The 20,000-nt window shown below is 43.9% G+C and overlaps 1 protein-coding gene across 8 annotated transcripts in view; it reads right to left on the bottom strand.

Moving 5' to 3' along the window:
* Window positions 1–12,113: 12,113 nt before the first annotated feature.
* Window positions 12,114–20,000, bottom strand: part of scml4 (Scm polycomb group protein like 4) — a 46,438-nt gene continuing 38,551 nt past the window's right edge. For all 8 annotated transcript variants that reach the window (XM_035528899.1, XM_035528893.1, XM_035528894.1 and 5 more), the window contains one exon: window positions 12,114–12,460. In XM_035528899.1, coding sequence (XP_035384792.1) covers window positions 12,423–12,460 — 38 coding nt within the window. In that variant the 3' untranslated portion in view covers window positions 12,114–12,422. The remainder of the gene's footprint in view (window positions 12,461–20,000) is intronic.

A 20,000-nucleotide genomic window follows, 5' to 3' on the forward strand; every position in this document is an offset into this window, starting at 1 on the left:
TGGTACTCCCAGATCTTATAGTCCTTTTAAAATAACAAATGGTAAGTGAAAGGCCTGACTAAACAAAAATGTCTGCTGAGGTCAGAAGGTGAAAAGGAAGATTTGCAGCCCAGCTTGCTGAAATAATTTTCATAATTCTAGAAAACCATGAAGAACATGCACCTTGTGATTGAGGCAGGTATGTTGTATTACCATAGACAGTACATTTGCACAGGTAGTGTAGCCTTTATAGGTGTCAGTGTAATGTTGGAAAATGTGCCAAAAACACAAACACAATGTAATGTTGGTAAAATGTTAGAAAAATGGTCAAACTTACTGTAACAGAGTTCTGATAAGTGGGTAGTGTCCTGAACAATGCCAGGGTTTTTCACACCTACATTGGATGTGACTGACAATATCTGCATATGGATGCAAGTGTTAATAACAGAGCAAAGCTGTAAGTGAAACAGTGTTTGGTCAAGCGTCTTGACTTTGGTTTTCAGTTTTTAGCTGCTACACTAAGTCAGTTTTCCCCAGCACACACACACACACACACACACACACACACACACACACACACACACACACATACATACACACACACACACACACACACACACACACGCACACACACAAACACACATACATACACACACACATACACACACACACACAGAAGCAGGATGTATGCATTTGTCTCCATAGGAAAACATAGATGAGTCCTCATAAATCTTGCATAAATTAAGGAAAAAACGCTTTAGATATGCTCACTGGCCAATGCAGTGCCTCATGTGATTTATGACTCTCTCTTTCTGGCTCTCTCTCCTCTATTTCTTAACTTTTCCCTGCTCGGCTGACGCTGCTGTGATGCAGGGTTTGTAACAGCTGAACAAGCCAGCCACGGGCTTGTCAATAAAGTAATCATTACCACTAAATTGAGTTTGTGCGCCTGGGCGACCAAAGACACTCAAAAGAGGAAAGGCCACAGGGCTTCAGATTCAATATTTTGATGGGGCACATCGCAGATTGCCTGAACCAGTCTAAGTGATGTAGGGACACAGGCACTAAGATACAGACACACAGCAAATGCTTTCAGCTGCTAGCCTCCTACCTTTGGGGCACACATTGTATTTCCTGATGCTCATTTAGTGTGTTGTTCAGTCGCACAAGGCAGCAGAATGAGAACACCAAGTCTCTTTCTCTTTCTCTCCCACTTTCCCTACCTCTTCTCCCCCATTTATTTATTATCTCTGCCTCTCTTTCTCCAGGTCTCTCTGCATTATGAAGATAAATAATTAATCTTCACTTGGTTAAGAGATGAAAACCATATGCGCTTGATTGCTGGCATGCGCACGTGACATAACTTGAGAGACAGAAGCTGAGGGCCCTAAATGGCAGACGGACAGTCCAAGTGCCTCAACGCAGGAATGCTCCACCTTCTGCTGCCTGCCATGGACACCAATATTCCACTAATTCTCAGGCACAGTGAGAGCCCATGGGACTGCCTGGCAGTGGTGTGGCTGTGACTAACAGCCTCGCACATGACCACAAGAGTAGGGGACTTGGACACGTGCTCTGAAGTGACAGAACTTTTTGACAGTGATGGATGCGTGGGGGAAAGCCTTGTACCGGTGTGTGATGAACAGGAGGGATCCAAACTTCAGACCCCAGGCACATTCTCTTAAATCTAGAGTGTGTGTGTGTGTGTGTGTGTGTGTGTGTGTGTGTGTTTGTGTGTGTGCGTGTGTGTGTGTTTGTCTGTGTCTGTATGAGTTTGTAAGGTAAGATCTTGGATGGCCCAACTGTCAGAAAGTCCTAACTCCCCAGAGACTATGATTAATTAGAAAGTAAATCCTGCACGACAAATTAGACTTTTTCCTTTTTGATGCACTTGTGCACTTTTTTTCCTGCAGAAGAAAGAGTTTAATGAGTTGAATGAAGAACCTAAATAAGAATGTTCCTGCTTCACTTCACGTTGTGTTCTGGGGAGCCTGATTAAGTCATTAAGCACTGGCCTCACAGAGCAAATCCTCTATTGTTTTTGTTTGTAATGACATACCAGAGTTGTGTATCTTGTGCTTAGCCCTATCTGTGTCAAAGCCAGCAGTCTACGACTAATGAGGAGTGTGTGTACTATCTTCACACTGCACTGCATAATCACTGCAGCGATCTAGTGCTTGCCACTCCTGTGCGTTGTGTATGAACTCAATGAATTTTAGTCCTGGCCTTCAAAAGCTAAACCTTTGATGCCGTAAGCAGTGGGGAGCTGGAGAATGAAACTCTGCTCCAGTGAAACCATTTTAGCCCCTGGAAACATGGGTAAAGCCTCCTGACCAGACAGACACCTTGGCCAGAGTTTTCGTCCCATACAAGCACTGTGTTGACAAAGACAGGGCGGAGCTGCGTGGGGGTGTCAGCCAGTCCCGGACTGGAGATCTGCCTGTTTGAAGCTGGTGCCTAGCCAGCGGGAACACAGAATGCTGTCTGGGACCGTGGTGAGAAGCAGTTGCTATTTCAGACCATACTGCACCATCAACATGCAGGGCAAGCTGCTTCCAGAGGCTTTGGCTTGGGCTGAACTCCCCAGGCAATGGGGTCCATTTACACCTTTATTTTTCCAAGTGAGCTAATTTATCATATGGCTTGTAAGACTAAATGAGTTCATTACTGAGAAGGCTGTGGAAAGCCAAAACAGACATAATAACTAGGAATCATGGAACCAATTTTGGTTTAGAGTGTATGTGTGGCTGGTATGATAATATTGTTACAACAGTAACAATATTAGATTTCAACAGTTTCAGGACCATTGGTCCTCTCCAACTTAGCTACCTTTGTAGACAAAGGATGCATGGATTACTTGCACAAACTCTCCATGACTGGTTCTTCATCTGGATGTCAGCAAGCTGAAGATGGCATCACTGTGATTTTATTCATAGCTTCTGATGCCCGTTTCTGATGGCTTATGAAAGCCAGACTGCATCTTTCGGCCATGTATGACCATGTCTGGTTCCCTGCCTGCATTTTCCAAGATGTGGCCATGCATTGAAGACTAGATGGGCGGCGCTGACCATGACACCAGTATGAACTTAGTAAACACCAGAGGTCTGAAGACTGAGCAGTCCAAATACTGAGGGAATTTGCAGATCACAAAAGAGCAATAAAGCCCCCCAAATATCACAGAGGTGCTACTGCGGTCTCAAAGAGCATATAGGTGTTACTGTAGTCTAGACCTGACTGTTGTGTCTTTTTTGCAGCATTTTTGCAAATTTCATTAGACATGCTCAGGAACACATAATATATCAACATGTCACAATACAGATTTTGGAAATTATGCAATAGAAACAACACGGCACGCTATGATAAAAAATAAATAAATAACAAATGCGTCTGTAGCCGCAGTAACAACATGAATGAATGAATGAATGAATGAATGAATGAATGAATGAATGAATGAATGAATTAACGACACTCAAAATCACGAAGCATTTTCGAGCACAACCTTTTTCATACTGCATCTGCCAATCTGGCATGCATCTCGACTGCCAGCGGGTTACAGTTGGATGGATGTGGTTTTCCAGCAGAGCCTGAGGTTAGGGTCAAAGCAGTCTGCCTTGTCTTCAATTCACACTGTGTGACAGGCCAGTTTATTATATCAGCCACCCACCGTCATGGAGCTCTATCTGTCATTATCCTAGAGAGACCGCTGCTCAGGCACGATCTATGGAAGACCCGTGTGTTCAGAGATTGGGAATGGCATGCACACGTCTCTTTCTAACAATACTGTATAATGTATGTGAGCAAGGCATGCATGTGATGCAAGCATGTAGCCAAGTGTGTGCTTGCCGTGTGTGTGTGTGTGTGTGTGTGTGTGTATATATGTATGTGTGTGTGTGTATATATATGTATGTGTGTCTGTGTATATATGTGTGTGTGTGTGTGTGTATATGTATGTGTGTGTGTGTGTGTGTGTGTGTGTGTGTGTGTGTGTGTGTGTGTGTGTGTATATATATGTGTGTGTGTGTGTGTATGTATGTGTGTGTGAGTGTGTGTGTGTGTGTGTATATGTGTGTGTGTGTGTGTGTGTATGTATGTGTGTGTGTGTATGTATGTGTGTGTGTGTGTGTGTATGTGTGTGTGTGTGTGTGTGTGTATGTATGTGTGTGTGTGTGTGTGTGAGTGTGTGTGTGTGTGTGTGTGTGTGTGAGTGTGTGTATATGTGTGTGTGTGTGTGTGAGTGTGTGTGTGTGTGTGTGGTGGAAGAGTCTTGCTGACTCTGACTGGTCTGGCTGTTATGAGTCATTAGAGTTGTTTGATAGACTTTATATTGGCAAAGGCTTAAGAATTTAAATGACTGTCACATCCATCAATAAGCAATATATCACTGCGTAACACTCATAGTAACAGGTAATAGGTTTTGCCTTGAAAGGAACTCCTGAGTGTGTGTGTGTGTGTGTGTGTGTGTGTGGTGGAAGAGTCTTGCTGACTCTGACTGGTCTGAGGCCTCTATGCCTTCAGGTCTTGGAGCACCCATGACAGCAAAACTGCCTTCTGACAGCCTCTCGTGCACACGCAGGCATCCGCACACACCCTCAACCAACCTCTTAGAGACATAAACACACTCGCGCCTCAAAGCCAACTGGTGCATTATTAATGTCTTGTTGAGCGAAAAATTGCAAAAACAAATTAGACATCACTGAGCCCTGGACAGACTCGGAAGCGGAATGAAACAGAATCTGGGATTTACGCTTGTTTTTTTTCCTTCATCGTCATTTTTCTGCAGTCATTACACTATCCAGACACCCACAGGTCTCATGCTGTTCTGGGCTTGTGTGGCCTTGCATATTCCAGGGCCTTGGAGGGTCCAAATTAGCATGGCAAAGCAATAGAGCCTAGCAGACAAGAGGTAGACGCACACCCATGAACAGACAGACACATGTACGCACAGGGGCTGTATTCTGTGAAATGAGGTATAGTCTGAGTCCCATCAGTCATGTCTCTCAAGGTCTTCCGGACCATAAAGTGGCCTCTCCTAGACAATTACCATGAAGGATTATACAGAAAGCGGAGAGAGAGAGAGAGAGAGAGAGAGAGAGAGAGAGAGAGAGAGAGAAAGAAAGAGAGAGCATTAACGCACCCCAACGTACATTGCAGCATTTTTGATCTATAACATTTTAGATGCAAATAGGAAAATAAGGAACATTATGCACCAGCTCTTACAAACAGACAAGCAAAACCCATGTGATTTACTGGCTTTAGACGTTACCCAATGGAACCCGTTTACTTTTAGCATCTCTCTCTCTCTCTCACACACACACACACACACACATGCACACTTATCCCTGTGATTTGTTTGGCCAAATGTACAGATGATCTACAAACACACACACACACAGCTATGCCAGCTCACATTCCTCCCCCTCATGTTTGCAACTGACGTCCCGGTATTTACTTAGCACAGAATTTCCCTTTGTAGGGCTGCAGCAATCTTTCATCTCCTTGAAGAAACCTAATGAGCTCACACTCACAGCGCGGCCCGGCACGCCAGCCACGCTCCAATTGCATCGCAGACTGCAGTCACCACAAGTGTGTACTGGTTTGTTAAGGAGACAGGGTTATCCACGTGTGGAGCAAAGGTCTCTGTGTGTGAGTGTCCTCACCTAGCACTTGGGGGTTTGGGGCCTTGAGGATACTCACTGTGTCTAATGGACTACATCACTGCTGCCCTCCAGGGCGATTGAGAAACGGCAACCCTTTCCCATTGTACCATGGGCCCACTATTGTCTATCTGTGTGTATATTTTGGTTCAGTCCATTTTGTGGTGACCAAAATGTCCTCAGAATGAAAAAACTGGTTAGTGATGTAAGGAGTAAGGCTAGGGGTTTGGCAGTGATACTTGTCTACAGTGGACTTTAATGGAAATCCCAATCCCACCCCCCCACCATCCACCCCCAAATACTGAATTACAAGTTCCTTGTATGTGAAAAGAGTCAAAAACCCAACAAATCCAGATATCAGCATTTCCTCAATAACACTGATGCAGCCCCACATATCAAACATCTGAGCCATGCATGTTAGGAAACCATATTCACCTTGCAGTTTGTGTGGCTACTCGGATGTTTGAGGTACACTATTATCGGAGGACGTATTAAAGCGGGGACGTGCTGTGGCACACACAGACATGCATCTACCTGATCTTCAGGCAGGCCCGGGCCCTGGGTTATCCTACGCAATCATCTGTGCAGAAGCAGTACCATTAAACTAATTAAATTCAGCTGGCCGCTCTTCAATTTGCACCATGTTTGAATGGATTCAGGGTAGGGGAGTGAATTCCACCGAAGTTAACAAAACATCTTGCAATTATGCCACACAGGTGCCACTTTAGAGGCCCGGGCTGGAATCACGGTTACCGGGACGACTGGGGCTCCTACAGCAGTGGAAGCACGGCAGGCTCTTTCGTTAGGAGAGCCAGGAAGAGATGAGCCTGAGGAGTCGAGCAACCCCAGAGCCGCCAGGGCGCCGTTTCGCTCTAGAGGCAACACAAAGGAGGCCTTATCAGAGGTGTTTCGTGTGTTTTTCTCTGGCGTCTGCTCCAATAGTATGCTGCATGCTCCTTCATCCCCCTGCACTCGGCCAGGGTCGTGGTCGTGCCACGTGCCATCCAAGACTCAGCGTCACAGCCGTGAGCTCTGGGTTCACTCTCTAGGCCTCCTATGCTAAACCTCCCTTCCCCACCTCTCTCGGTCTCTCGTGTCTTCTTCTTCTTTCTGTTTTGTTTTCATTGTTATAGCATTTCGTGTTTGTTTTTGGTTTGTTTTTGTTTTTTTTCTCCTGAGGTTGTGTTTTAGTTATGCTCCATTTGAAATATTTACCATCAGTGCTTCACTTCGTTTGTAGCTGAATGATTAGCTGTACAGATTGAAAACCCGGTCAGCATTCCAGCTTGAAAACACATGAATCCTTGCCTGTGTTTGAGAAAGAGCTTGTTAAGTTCTTAATTAAATATTCAGAGATAATAATTGCCCTTTTCCTCTTATTTAATTGACACATTCTTTCCAATTATTACACTGGTTGGGAATTTATTTGGCCTTTGTTCAGAGGAAAGTGTTGATACGCAGAGATATCACCAAAGTATTCAGAAAGAAATAACAGTGTTTTTCACAGTAATTAGCACTTTTAGATATTGAACAGAAAATTAAGGTTTTTTTATTAGATGAAAATGCATCTTTTCTTCAATCAAGTTAGAACAGATCTATGTTGGGTTGTGTTTTAGTTTTACTTCATCCCTACACACACTATTTCATAAACATAGGTGATGTGGGCTATTATGTACAGATTTTGCATAACAAAGAACACAGATTGTCAAGAGAAAACAAAAAAAGCACTAAGGAGCTGCCTCGCTTTTTCTGTGCATTTGGAAACATCCCTCGTGAACAGAAATACTCTGCATCAGTCATTCTGTGGCTAGTTCAATTCCCTGTTTTAAGTTATCCATATTCTATTACCATTCATCTGAGGAGGGAAGCCCCAAATAAGAGCTCCACCAGAGTATCTCTCATGCTGATGACTCCCTGTGTGTTTTCAGTACCCCAGCTTGTGTCAGAATGGCAATCCTGTTGCTGCTTTCCTGTGCACATGCTTTTCTCTGCACGCACCTCTCTTGAACACATTTGTGCACTCGCACAAGAGCACGGTGGAAACCCACTCTGATCTACACCGTACACATAATAAATTATCTTACAATTAAACACTCTCTAATTAGTAATATAAGTGTAAAACAAAGATGAAACTATGCTGCGTTTAACTTGAGGAGCAATGTCTACTGGCCACTGCAGCACCAGGGATGAATGAACAGGCCTTGGTCTGTTCCAATGACAGGAGGAGACTTCTCCTCCATTCTAGAGATTATGGACAAGGGTAATGGAGTGATTGAATTTTGTCGATTGCTCACGCGCTCTAGCACCTCAGAAAGCCCCTCAAGCATGGCCGGTCTGGCGCCCACACATAACGTGGCTTAAAACGTTTTTCAGACAGAGAGAACCAGGACTGGACATATCTGTATGTTTTATTAATAGGTCAATATGTGAGCATAATGGGGGCCTGCACTGAATTCCAAATGTGCTATTTTCCTGACACAGGAGTGGTGAAGGTATGCGTCTCCTGCCTGACGGTTTAGAATGTTCTCAGCACTTAGAGCTTTTGCTCCATTATTTTCATGTCAGGTTTTTTTTATTTATTTTTTTTTTTTTTGGGGGGGGGGAGGGGTTGTGTGGGTGTATGTAGATGTGTTTGGGGCACAGTGGGGTGGTGTATCTCGCCGAGAGGCCCATTTTGTCCCAAATCTATTTTCACTTCTCCCCGCAGTATGGGGAATGGTGTGAGGGGGTAATGAGGTATAGAAGAAAGTAAGGGCATCACGCCTCAGCACCTTTCTAAAAGGGGAGGCTGGGATTTCTCCATCAGCTTCTAGCCTCATGTCAGCTTCCTGTTACCCGCCGCAGACAGACAGGCCAGCCGGGAAGCTCATTTGATGAGTCTCGACCTCTCGAGCGCAGGCACGAGGCGCGAGCGCCTGGTGCCAGTGTAATCGAGCGAGACAGAGACTCGCCAGGACGCTGGAGATTAGAACTCTGCCAAAATGTGTGTAAAACAAACACAAAAAAAATAAAAGTACCACTCTAGCGGATTTACACTGCATTAGAGGAGTATATCATTTCACTTCAATGGACAGGCTATTCCAATGATCCGCTTAGTGTTGTTAATAGGACACAATGACAATTATACAGCAGATTTCTGCTGCTTCGTTTGTGTCGACGAGTGGTTTACTCTGGCCGTTCCTCAAGCTTTTGGTAGCTAATCTGAATCCGTGGACTCGCTGCAGTGCTCTCAGGAATTATACAGCCACTTCAACATAAAAAAAACAACAACAACAGAATTCTTACTGTAAAATACGGAGCCTGCTGTGCTGTTTCTTCCCCTTCCAAAGAGCCTCCCCTGCCACTGAGTGATTAATTTGATTTCTGCGGGCTAAACCTTCGCAGAACCCCTTCGTACCCATACAAAATTCATCATTTTGTAACTGATAGGGAATGCTCCTTGATACCTTATCATGTCGACAAGGTTGTTGTTGGGGTTGTATCCATTCCCACTGTCTCTCTATATATTTTCCCCCATTCGAGCTGTTTTTCTATTATTATTCATTTGTTGTATCTGTGGTGTCGCAGACTATTATGCGGCTGTGGTGAGGTTGTTGTTGGTGGGGTTTTTTTTTTTTTAATCTGTCGCTTCTGTCGTCTTGCCGCCAGACACCAGACAGAATGCCACGATGCTGTCCTTCCAATACGCATAAAAATGAATCTGTGAAACCACGACAACTGAGCGGAACTCAGGATACCTTGACAAATGGATGAGGGTGGGATCATTAACATTAAAAGATAAAGATGTCCCACCCCCGCACCCAGCCCCCGGGCTCTTTGTTGTGGTACTGTTGTGTTTCATGAGCGCATCCTAAGATCTCGAGGGAAAAGAGAACTCAGCCACTGTGTCTTGAGTATCAATGAGTTATCGGTGTCTGTTGGTGTGCCTTACGCTGCAGTGTTGCTCGAAGAAAATACAGGATTCAATTTAAAAAAAAAATGTTTAAACAACAACAACAAGTGTGTACACGCGTATGTGCACGCACACTTGTGAGTATGAGCCCGTCTGCACCCTACGACCTTCTCGTTAGAGCATGTGCTGGCCTTCAGATTGATTTCACCTTTGGATTTCTTCTTCAGTGTCAGACTAAAACGAAGTGACAGGTGCCAAAATCTTCTGGGTAGTTTTGTGATGATTGATTTATTATCAGCTCCGAGACACTCCTCCCAGCCGGTACTCTCCTGCAGATCTGAGATAGTAGCAAGGCAGAAGGGGGCGAGAGGGTACCGCAGGGACCGCTCAGGGTTAGACATGAACAGAGCACATGCAGCATAATGGAGATAAATTATTTTGGGTTATATAGAGAATTGCTTTTTATACCCACTGATTGAATTCAAGGCAGTGGGATATTGATCAGACCAACCAAATCAAGATATCCTTTTCTCTCCTTTTTAACGCTCACTTTTTACAGTCCTATTTGCTTGGGGAGAAAAACAATTGCTTGCTTTAATTGAAATATGAACACTAACCTAGAAGGGCGTCTGGGGGCAAGTACAGTTTATATACGCTTATAAAGCAAAGATGACGGCCAATAGCAAACTTCTCAGATGGAAGAGTCAGTTAATTATTGAGTTTCCCATATGGTTTTGTTTGGCTGCATGGCCCTGTTGAAAGGTACAAAGTGGTGTTTTACAGACACAAAATTGAGATTTCACTTTTCAGAGATGAGCCATCAGTTTATGAAGAATCAGGACAGTGATGGGAAATATGCCTTAGAATGCACACCAACGTTGTGATGATGCCTGACAATCTGACACTAAAAGGAGAGAGAGAGAGAGAGAGAGAGAGAGAGAGAGAGAGAGAGAGAGAGAGAGAGCGAGAGTGTGTGTGTGTGTGTGTGTGTGTGTGTGTGTGTGTGTGTGTGTGTGTGTGTGTGTGTGTGTGTGTGTGTGTGTGTGTGTGTGTGTGTGTGTGTGTGTGTCATACGCCTGTGCAGAGTGTGATGGATCTGTCTCCTGTCTCCATGGCTCATTCATATGGCACTTTCATCTTAATAGTCAATGAGGCAGACCAAGAGAGAGAGAGAGAGATGAGGAAGAAAGAGAAAGCATGAGCTATCATTCCATCCTCCACAAAGAATTGTGATTGCTTGCTGATGCATGTGGATGACTCTGTGTGTGTGTGTGTGTGTGTGTGTGTGTGTGTGTGTGTGTGTGTGTGCGGGTGTGTGGGTGGGTGGGTGGAGGATCATTATGTGGGTCTCAGTAATTTTTTTGGTTTTCTTTTTCAGTTCAGCCTTCACTTGTAAAACTAGAAGAACCAAATGATGTGGGATTAGAACCCCTTGAGGCCTGCCAGAGCACCACCATGGAGGATACCAGTGTTTGTTTATGTCTTTGGTTCAAGACAGTCAGTAAGAGTGAATCATTCTAAGTTACACCAAGTTTTAAACATGATAATATTATTAATTTTAGTTATTTAAATGTATTTGAAAAGTTTTTCATTGTTTTTTTGTTCTCCACTTATGATTTCCTCAAATTGGGAGGACTATGTATAAAAATGGCTGTGTATTCCCATGGGATTCACCAACTTCAGGTCTAAATACCATCAAAAGACATGCTGCCCTTTGCAGTCATTGTTTAATTGCAAATCCTGTATGCCGAGGACTGGAGCCACAAGTAAAATAGCATCCATGTCCAATTACGTGCAGACTGCACTACCAACAACCCCCATAAAAACAGTAATAACAGTGTGAGTATCATTTTTCGTGTCTTTCTCGCATTCTAAATGTGCTCGTGTGTACCATTGCGTCTGTGTACTGTGCATTAAAAGGCCTATTTATTTCTAATAAGCAACTGCACTAATCAAAACTATTATTTTCTCTTTTTCCCTGCTTATGGGTCAATGAAAAAACTAGGCCTCAGTTTGTTTAATAATCCTTTCCTCTTGTTGTCTGTATAAAATGTTTTTTGAATGTGTGTGTGTGTGTGGGGGGGGGGTGCTTATTAGGTGTAGCCTTGGCTTAATGAGTGTCATTTTTTAGAACATGAAGGACATTATAATGGACAGTGAAGAGCGTAATCTACCCCCCCACCTTGCTCCCTCCCTCTCCCTCCAACACTCTTATCTCTCTCACCACCCAACCTCACTTAGGCTACTCATTAATATAAAGGACTGGTCCGAGGCCAGGGACTATTATATTGGCCATTCGTTGGCGTACTGGTGCACTCCAGTGAACTGACTTGAGATCAGGTCATGAAGGTAACGAAAACACTCAAGAGCACAGTACACCCTAAACTCAAGCCAGTCAACATTCAGTGGGACTCTCCATGATGTCCACCTACATAATCACTCATCATTAGCAAATATCATCCCCTGCATACAGCTTGATGTGAGTGCTCATTCTACTGGAACACTGAAACACACATCTGCAGTCAGTTATAACCATGTTACCAGTATACATTAGCAACTCAGTGGAATGCAAGTGCTTTATAATGTCAGATCATAAATGAGGGCAATCAGTTGTTTATTTCTTCACAGCTCCATATCAGTTCAGCAAGGCACCAAACAATGGAGCGAGAGAGAGAGAGAGAGAGAGAGAAATAGCACGAGAGTGAGTTGCTGACGAGTGAACGAGTTTGCCAGTGGAGTTGGATGGGAGTCAGACTCCCAGCAAGGCCCCAGCAACAAAGCCCAGCTGACTGGCCAAGAGGTGGTGCTGGAAGACAGAAGAGAGGACATGGAGGGACGAGGACACCACTCACAGAAGAGCGCAAGCAGCTGCTTCTCTGTCGCCGTGGACGGATACTTCAGGGAGTGAACCGGTGAGTGAACCGCGGAGAGGAGTCTGGGAGAGAGAGGGACAGAGGTATGGCGAAGGTGAGGTCATCAGTGCCTGAAGGAACACCTGGCTTCAAAAGTGACCACTGCGATGCACGGCGGTGTTCCTGTCAATTATCTGCACTGCATAGGTTATTTATTCTATAGTGTGTTATGAGATAAGAGAGGAACAAAACATGGGGGGGGGGGGGTGTGGAGGTTGGCAGAAGGAAGCACATGCAGATCAGAGAGGCGACAGGCCTTTTATTGGTAAACATGCCATCCTAAAGGAACACTAGTTAACTACTGCAAACATTAAAAAGTTCGAGAATCCAGAATTCACTGCATCCTTCCTGAAAGGCCGAGTGCACCGTCAAGAGCATAGTGGAAATTAAGACTTGTTTTCCAGTATGTTGTGACGTTACCTTCATTTACTCTCCCTATCACTGTGCCTCTTTCTCTCCCTCTCCCTCGCTCTCTCTTCTGTCAGTGCCACGTGCCTTTCAACACCCGGCGGCCTTTTCCCGGGAGAGCATGCGCCGCATTTCTGAGCGCCGCAGATAAGCCACCGTGAATGGCGCTAACGACCGGGAAAGAAACATACTAGCACACAAACAAATAAACAACAAGTCCACGGGGCCCACAGACAGGCCCGGTTCCGACATGCGCTCTACCGACTAGAGAGCCCGCCCCTGCGCGTTCTCGTCCGCCGCCGCCGCGTTGAAGTGCAAGATGAAGGCTACTCAGAATACGGCGAGCTTAAGTGACTGTTTAATCGGAGAGGTTCAGGTGGGGAGCTGTAGGAGGAGGAGGAAGAGGAGTAGGGGAGACACCTCCGCCCCCGATGTTCTCGTGCGATAACATAGCGGAGGGGAGCGAGGAGTCGGGCCCGCCGCAGGTGCTCCAGTAGTAAGATAAGGCGATTTTGACAGTGAGCGGTGAGCAGAGGCGACGGCGGGAGGTGTGTGTGTGTTTTTTTAAAGAGTGGTCTAAAGGGAGGCCCGCGTAGCAGACCGAATCCTTTTATCCACAGCTCAGTCTCCCACGCAGCGTGCTCGCTGCTCGGGAAGAAGGGAGAAGCGATTTGTACGTAGCAGGCGCGAAGGGGAAAACTTCAAACTTAAGCGCCCCCCCCCCCCCCCCCCCCCCCCCCCCCCCCCCCCCCCCCCCCCCCCCCCCCCCCCCCCCCCCCCCCCCCCCCCCCCCCCCCCATCGCCCGAGCAGCGATGTCTTTGTCGAATCAAACTTGCCTCCCACGCGTCATGTTTACTGGTGAGAAGAACGGAAAGCGCTGTGCGAGACGCAGGCAGAAAGGACAACTCTAAAATTAAGATCGTCTTCAGCCCCGGAGCAGTGAGGCCGTTGTTGGACCAAACTAGTGCTTCCTGAAACAACACACAATTACATCTTTTAAACAAAAATAGTTGTAACTTCAAAAGCTAATGCATCAATGGATGTGAGTGTGTAGGCTTAAATGAATTACATGAGTTTTAAGAAGGCTGTCAGATTGGTCACAAACTTGTAACCGGGTGATAAATACGAAGTGCGTGAACCGGAGCACGGGTGTGGCGATAGGTGATGAGAACGCAAATGCTGGAAGCCTGACAAACAAGTGATGGCTGCACTAGAAGTGTTATCAGAAGTCATCCTGGTTGGATGTCGATGGAAAGAGGTAATAAAATTTGGATTATGTGTATGTAAAATGGTAATTTACCTCAGTATATGTAAATATTTGTATATATGGTATATTAATGGAAAATATGACTGATGGAAAAATGTATAGAGCACTTCACATGTGGTGCATTTCCAGGTGGCTGACCCATGTTGTAGGTTTGTGGGGTACAGAGAGATTCTGCTTGAGTCAGCAAGAGAAAGGATTCCTAGCGCAAAGGTTGTGAGCAGAGGTGAGTGTGTGAACATTCCTGTGTGTGGTAGTGTATAAATGTGTCCAGGAGAGATAATTATTGTGTGTTTCAAACTCCCAACAGATTGGCGATACTGCCCTATCCCATGTGCGTTTATGGTACCATTTTGGCCCATGTATGCCGATTGTTCCGTGTTGGCATATGGTATTGTGCCAAATTCTATACTGGGAGTACACAGCTAGGGGGATAGAGTTCCACTGGGGAGAAGTTACTTTCTATTCCGTGTTTTGAGTGGACTAGACTATTTAGGACCATGTCGGACGGAGAGAGGGACATATTTCATTGGGGTTTCACAGGTTGAAAGCGAGTACTGTAGAGTAACGCCGTGCGTAGGCATCTGAGTGAGGCAGAGTGAGACTTAAGCTCACCAGAGAGGTGGATGCCTAATTTTTGATGTCCCAGGTTTATGAATCCCCTGTAATAGACTGACACGATTTTTCTTTTCTCATGTTTTTTTTTTTTTTCTTATAAGCTTGTTCAAAATCCCAGTCAGCGGGACCTTTTGGAATAAAGACCCGAGTGTTCATAAGTCATCTGTGTGGTTTTTTTGCCCTGGCGACTACAAACTTATGAGTTGAAGATTTGCTGGTGGTGTTTTGCTGTTATATGAAGAGAGAAAAGAGTCAAACATATTTCTTTTTATATTTGAGACAAACACCAGTTGTATTTAATAGATGCTAAAGGGCCCACTTGCCTCAGCAAAGATTCACAGTTAAAGTTAGCAGACTGTCCAATCAGTCCAATTCCCTGTCAAAAGTGCAGCATGTACAGTCCAGACACGGTCACCCCTTAAATTACATTCCACTCTTGGCCAAAGACGGCACATAGCACAGCCGAGGCTCAAATTAGGGTTAGGGGTGTTTGCCTCTGGATTATCTCACAGAAAGGCCATACAAGGCAAAGCTCTGTTCACAGACCACCTCTTTGTTCTTAATACACATTATTTATTGGATGAATATAGTTTCAAATCTGAATAATCAGGTTTTTAAAAAAGAAAACAGAGACTTTAACAATGGTCTGTATAGCAGCAGCTCAGGCACTAGTGCAGTATTATGTGTGTAATATGCAGATTACCAGAACAGCAATTCAAAAACGTCAATAATATATAGTTAAATAGAACTCTGACACAATCCATATCTGAAAGAATCAGACAAAAGTTATAAGCTCTTCATAAAACCATTCACAAAAATATTAGCAATGCTTCCTTACACAATAAATTCAGCACATACATACCCAGAATATATCTAGCTAGCAAGCACTTATTAACTCAGGCAATAGCTCTGCCCCACTCTCAGTTAAATGCAAGACATTTGCTGCATGCATTTTACAAGCATTACAATACATGACTCATAAAATATAAAACCATTCATTTAATGTTGCTGCAAATAAAACTATATAAACCCCTTTTCGGTGCTGTAATAGCCCTACCAGACACAGCAGGCAGCAAACGACTTTCAACTTTCCTTTGAAAAGCTTAATTCGGCAACACTTCATCTTCCAGTATTTTGGCCAAATGAAGGCAATTCTCTGTGTGCAACATGCTGTCATTTGACTTCTTAAAGGATAGTACAACCCCTATGTGGAACTATACTATAGATACCACATTAACCCAAAATATTGTGCAACAGCATATTAAGTGCCTCGGACCTTAATTGTAATATATACTTATTACAAATGTTAGATGCTCTTTATGTTATTCAGTGTACGGCTGCTGTTCTTTTAATCTACCAAAGCAAAAATGATTTTAACACTGTCAGAATTCAATGAGGATAGTGCTAAAATAGCTACAAAACAGCTACATCAGGAGGCAAGTTGATTTCAGGTGATTATTGTCCTGTGTATTAAAGGCAAATGGAATTTGCTTTGTGAAATCACTGCAGCACTTTAGTATCAGTGAAAACCTGTTAATTGAATTACAATTAGCAATATTTCAAAGACCAAAAATATTGATCTGCAGTATTGCTGTGGTAAACATGTGATAAGATCCTCAGGTTTTTTTTTTTTTCCTAGATTTTTCCCCCGTTTTTCTCCCTATTTTTAGTCATAGCTTATTCCCAGCCATCAGGTAGTTCTCCCCTGTCACACAGCTGCCAACCAGGGAGGGCGAGGGGGAGTGGATGGGGGTTGGAGGGGAGCAGAGGCCTGTCACGTCCTTCAGGGCCCATGCAGCCAGCACCACATCTTTTCCAGCTGCGGCTCAGGCAACATCAGGGTGGTGAGACACACTCGGTGGACGGCACTATCTGCCCCATTCTGACGCGCGAGCTCACAGACGCCCGCGATTGGCCAGGGTCGCTATGGGCGAGAGAGACTTTGCCATTCCTTCCTCCCTACAGTATTACAGGGTGTGAAATTAGCGTAATGTCAGGACACCAGAAACTGGCTTAATATGCAGAGCTATCTTCTTTTCTAGATACTGGCTCTTCATGAGAGAAAAATGTTTGTGTTTCAGTGATCAGGCCTAATCACTATGAACCCTCAAGCTTTAAGAGGAAATATTAGACCTAATTGCACGGAGCTGATAAATCTTCAAGACGTGGGTTAATCCCCTAGCATGTAACAGAGATGAGCATGGCAGTAACAATGTCTCTGAAGATATTTCTTGCCCTGAGGTCCAAGAGGTTAGTAAGTTAAAAAAACAAAACAAAAAAAACAACCACACACACATACCGTGTCTAATTTAGATCCAAGATTTTGTCCCTTACGTTCAAAATTCACACTCCTCAGACTTTCATATGGCAATGATTTCTGTCCATATGCTGTCTCATGTCATTATATAGTCAGTACTTCACTCCCTTAGGTGTTTTATAAGTGCTGTGGTTGGTCTCAGTTTGACATTCCTGAGACGTCAAAACATCGGACTTGTCAAGTCATTCTTACCAAAGGAAAAGCAGCACTGGTTGATGAAATTTTTATATAGAGAAATGTTGAACATTAAATGGAAAAAAATATACACTCACTGGCCACTTTATTAGGTACACCTTGCTAGTACCAGGTTGGACCCCTTTTTGTTTCAGAATTGCTTTAATTTTACATGACATGGATTCAACAAGGTGCTAGAAACATTCCGCAGGGATTTTGATGCATATTGACATCACGTGCTTGTTGCTGATTTGAGAGGTGCACATCGATGATGCAAATCCCTCGTTCCGGCACATCCCAAAGGTGCTCTATCGGATTGAGCTCTAGTGACAGTGGAGACCATTTGAATTCATTGTCATGTTCAGGAAACCAGTTTCAGATTATTTGCGCTTATGACATGACATGACATGACATGGCATGTTTTTCTTGCTGGAAGTATCCATTAGAAGATGGGTACGCTGTGGTCATAAAGGGATGGACACGGCTAACAATACTCAGGTAGGCCGTGGTGTTTAATGATGTTCAGTTGGTATTAAAAGGGTCCAGAGTGTACCAAGAAAGTCTCTCCCACACCCTTACACCACCACCTCCAGCAGCCTGAACCGTTGATACAAGACCAGGATGGATCCATGCTTTCATGTTGTTTACATCAAATTCTGATCTCATCATCCAAAGGTCACAACAGAAATCAAGACTCGTCAGACCAGGCAACATTTTTTCCCAGTCTTTTATTGTCTGATTATGGTATGCTCATGTGAATTGTAGACTCAAGTTACCTGTTCTTAGCTGGCAGGAGTAGCACCCAGTGTGGTCTTCTGCTTCTGTAGTCCATCTGCTTCAAGGTTGAACATGTGCCTCCAGCGATGCTCTTTTGCAGATCTCCTTTGTAATGAGTGGTTATTTCAGTTTTTGTTGCCTTTCTATGAGCCTGATCCAGTCTGGCCATTGTCCTCTGACCTCTGGCATCAACAAGGCATTTTCACCCAGAGAACTTCTGCTCACTGAACATTTTCATTTTGGACCATTTTCTGTAAACCCTAGAGATGGTTGTGCATGAAAATCCCAGTAGATTAGCAGTTTCTGAAATACTCAGACCAATCCGTCTAGCACCAAGAATTATGCCATGTTCGAAGTCACTTAAATCACCTTTCTTCCTCATTCTGCTGTTCGCTTTGAACTTTAGCAGGCCACCTTGACCATGTCTACATGTATAAGTGCATTGAGCTGATGCCATGTGATTGGCTAATTAGATATTTGCATTAATGAGTAGTTGAAAAGGTGTACCTAATAAAGTCGCAGGTGAGTGAAGGACTCAAAGTAATGCAGAGTGTAGTCATAGTGTGATATCAAATTAAGTCCATCGGGTTTTATAAGGTAATGAGTGGTAATATATTGTGGTAATATATTCTTTTTTATGACCTATTAAGTAACACAAAATTTTTCTCGATTGAAATAATTTAGTGTTGATCTAGATGTAGGCCCACAGCATTTAATGAGGTGCAGGCAGTGTGCATACTAATATTTGACAAAACAGATGAACAACAAAATGGTTTTTCAGTTAGTGATGTCAGGAGCGAATGAAGAAGTACCCTGGCAACAAAGATCACTCAGTGAAACTCTGTCACGGGGGAAGCGGCTGGTCTTCACTGTGCAGTATGTGTGTGGTTCTGAATGAGCCACAGACACACATTGCACTAGTGGGATTTCTATCTACCAAATAATCTTTGGCCTTGCTTCAAAGCCCACAAATCAATGAGACAGCGAGAGCCAAATTCATAAAGCAGTTAACAGTAGCTGTGAGTGAGCACAATGTCAGGATACCAGAATCTGGCTCCACATGCAGTGCTATCTCCCTTTACCTCTTGATGAGAGAACAATGTTTGTGTTTCAGTGATCAGGCTTAATCCCCATGATCCCTCAAGCTTTAAGAGGAAATATCAGACCTAATTGATATTAGGTCAATTAGGTCTGATAAATCAATTTTACAAGACATGGGTTAATCCCCTAGCATGTAACAGATGGGCACAGCAGTAGCAATGTCTCTCAAGGTATTTATTGCCCTGACGGTCAAGTTAGTTAGCAAAAAATAAAAATAAAAAACACATAAGGTGTGTTTACCTCCTGCTTCATGTGGGTGTGGAAAACCTGAAGTTTTAGGTAGCAGAGTTTTATCAGATGGTTTCTATGCTATGGAAAACATAAGAGTTGGCAGTTTCTGATTGAGACCCTATGTTCTGTACCATCTTCCAAATATGGTTGCGTACCTGATGTTCAAAACCTTCATATTCAGACTTTCATACAGCAATGATTTCTGTCCATATGCTGTCCCACGTCACTATATAGTCAGTACTTCACTCCCTTAGGTGTTTTATAAGTGCTGTGGTTGGTCTCAGCTTGACATTCCTGAGACATCAAAACATCAGAGTTGTCGAGTCATTCTTACCAAAGGAAAAGCAGCACTGGTGGAGGGGGTTTAATATAGAAAAATGTTCAATGTGAAATTGAAAAATACATGACTCAGTTCAAAGTAGTGCAGAGAGTAGCCATGGCGTGATATTAAATTAAGTACATCAGGTATTGTCAGTTGACATACGTCATTCTGCACCTACAATGTGTTACTCTGGATTTTGTCAGCTGAGAGAAATGTTAGCATAATGGTAATACAGGTTTTGTTATATTTGTATATTTGTACAAAATTCTTTTGTGAGTTTTTCTCCTCATTCCTAACACAGGGTGTTTTATTGATGCACTCATAAACGGCAGAGTTAGGTAGTGATGGCA

Source organism: Electrophorus electricus, chromosome 8 (assembly GCF_013358815.1).
Source record: "Electrophorus electricus isolate fEleEle1 chromosome 8, fEleEle1.pri, whole genome shotgun sequence".
Lineage (NCBI taxonomy): Eukaryota > Metazoa > Chordata > Actinopteri > Gymnotiformes > Gymnotidae > Electrophorus > Electrophorus electricus.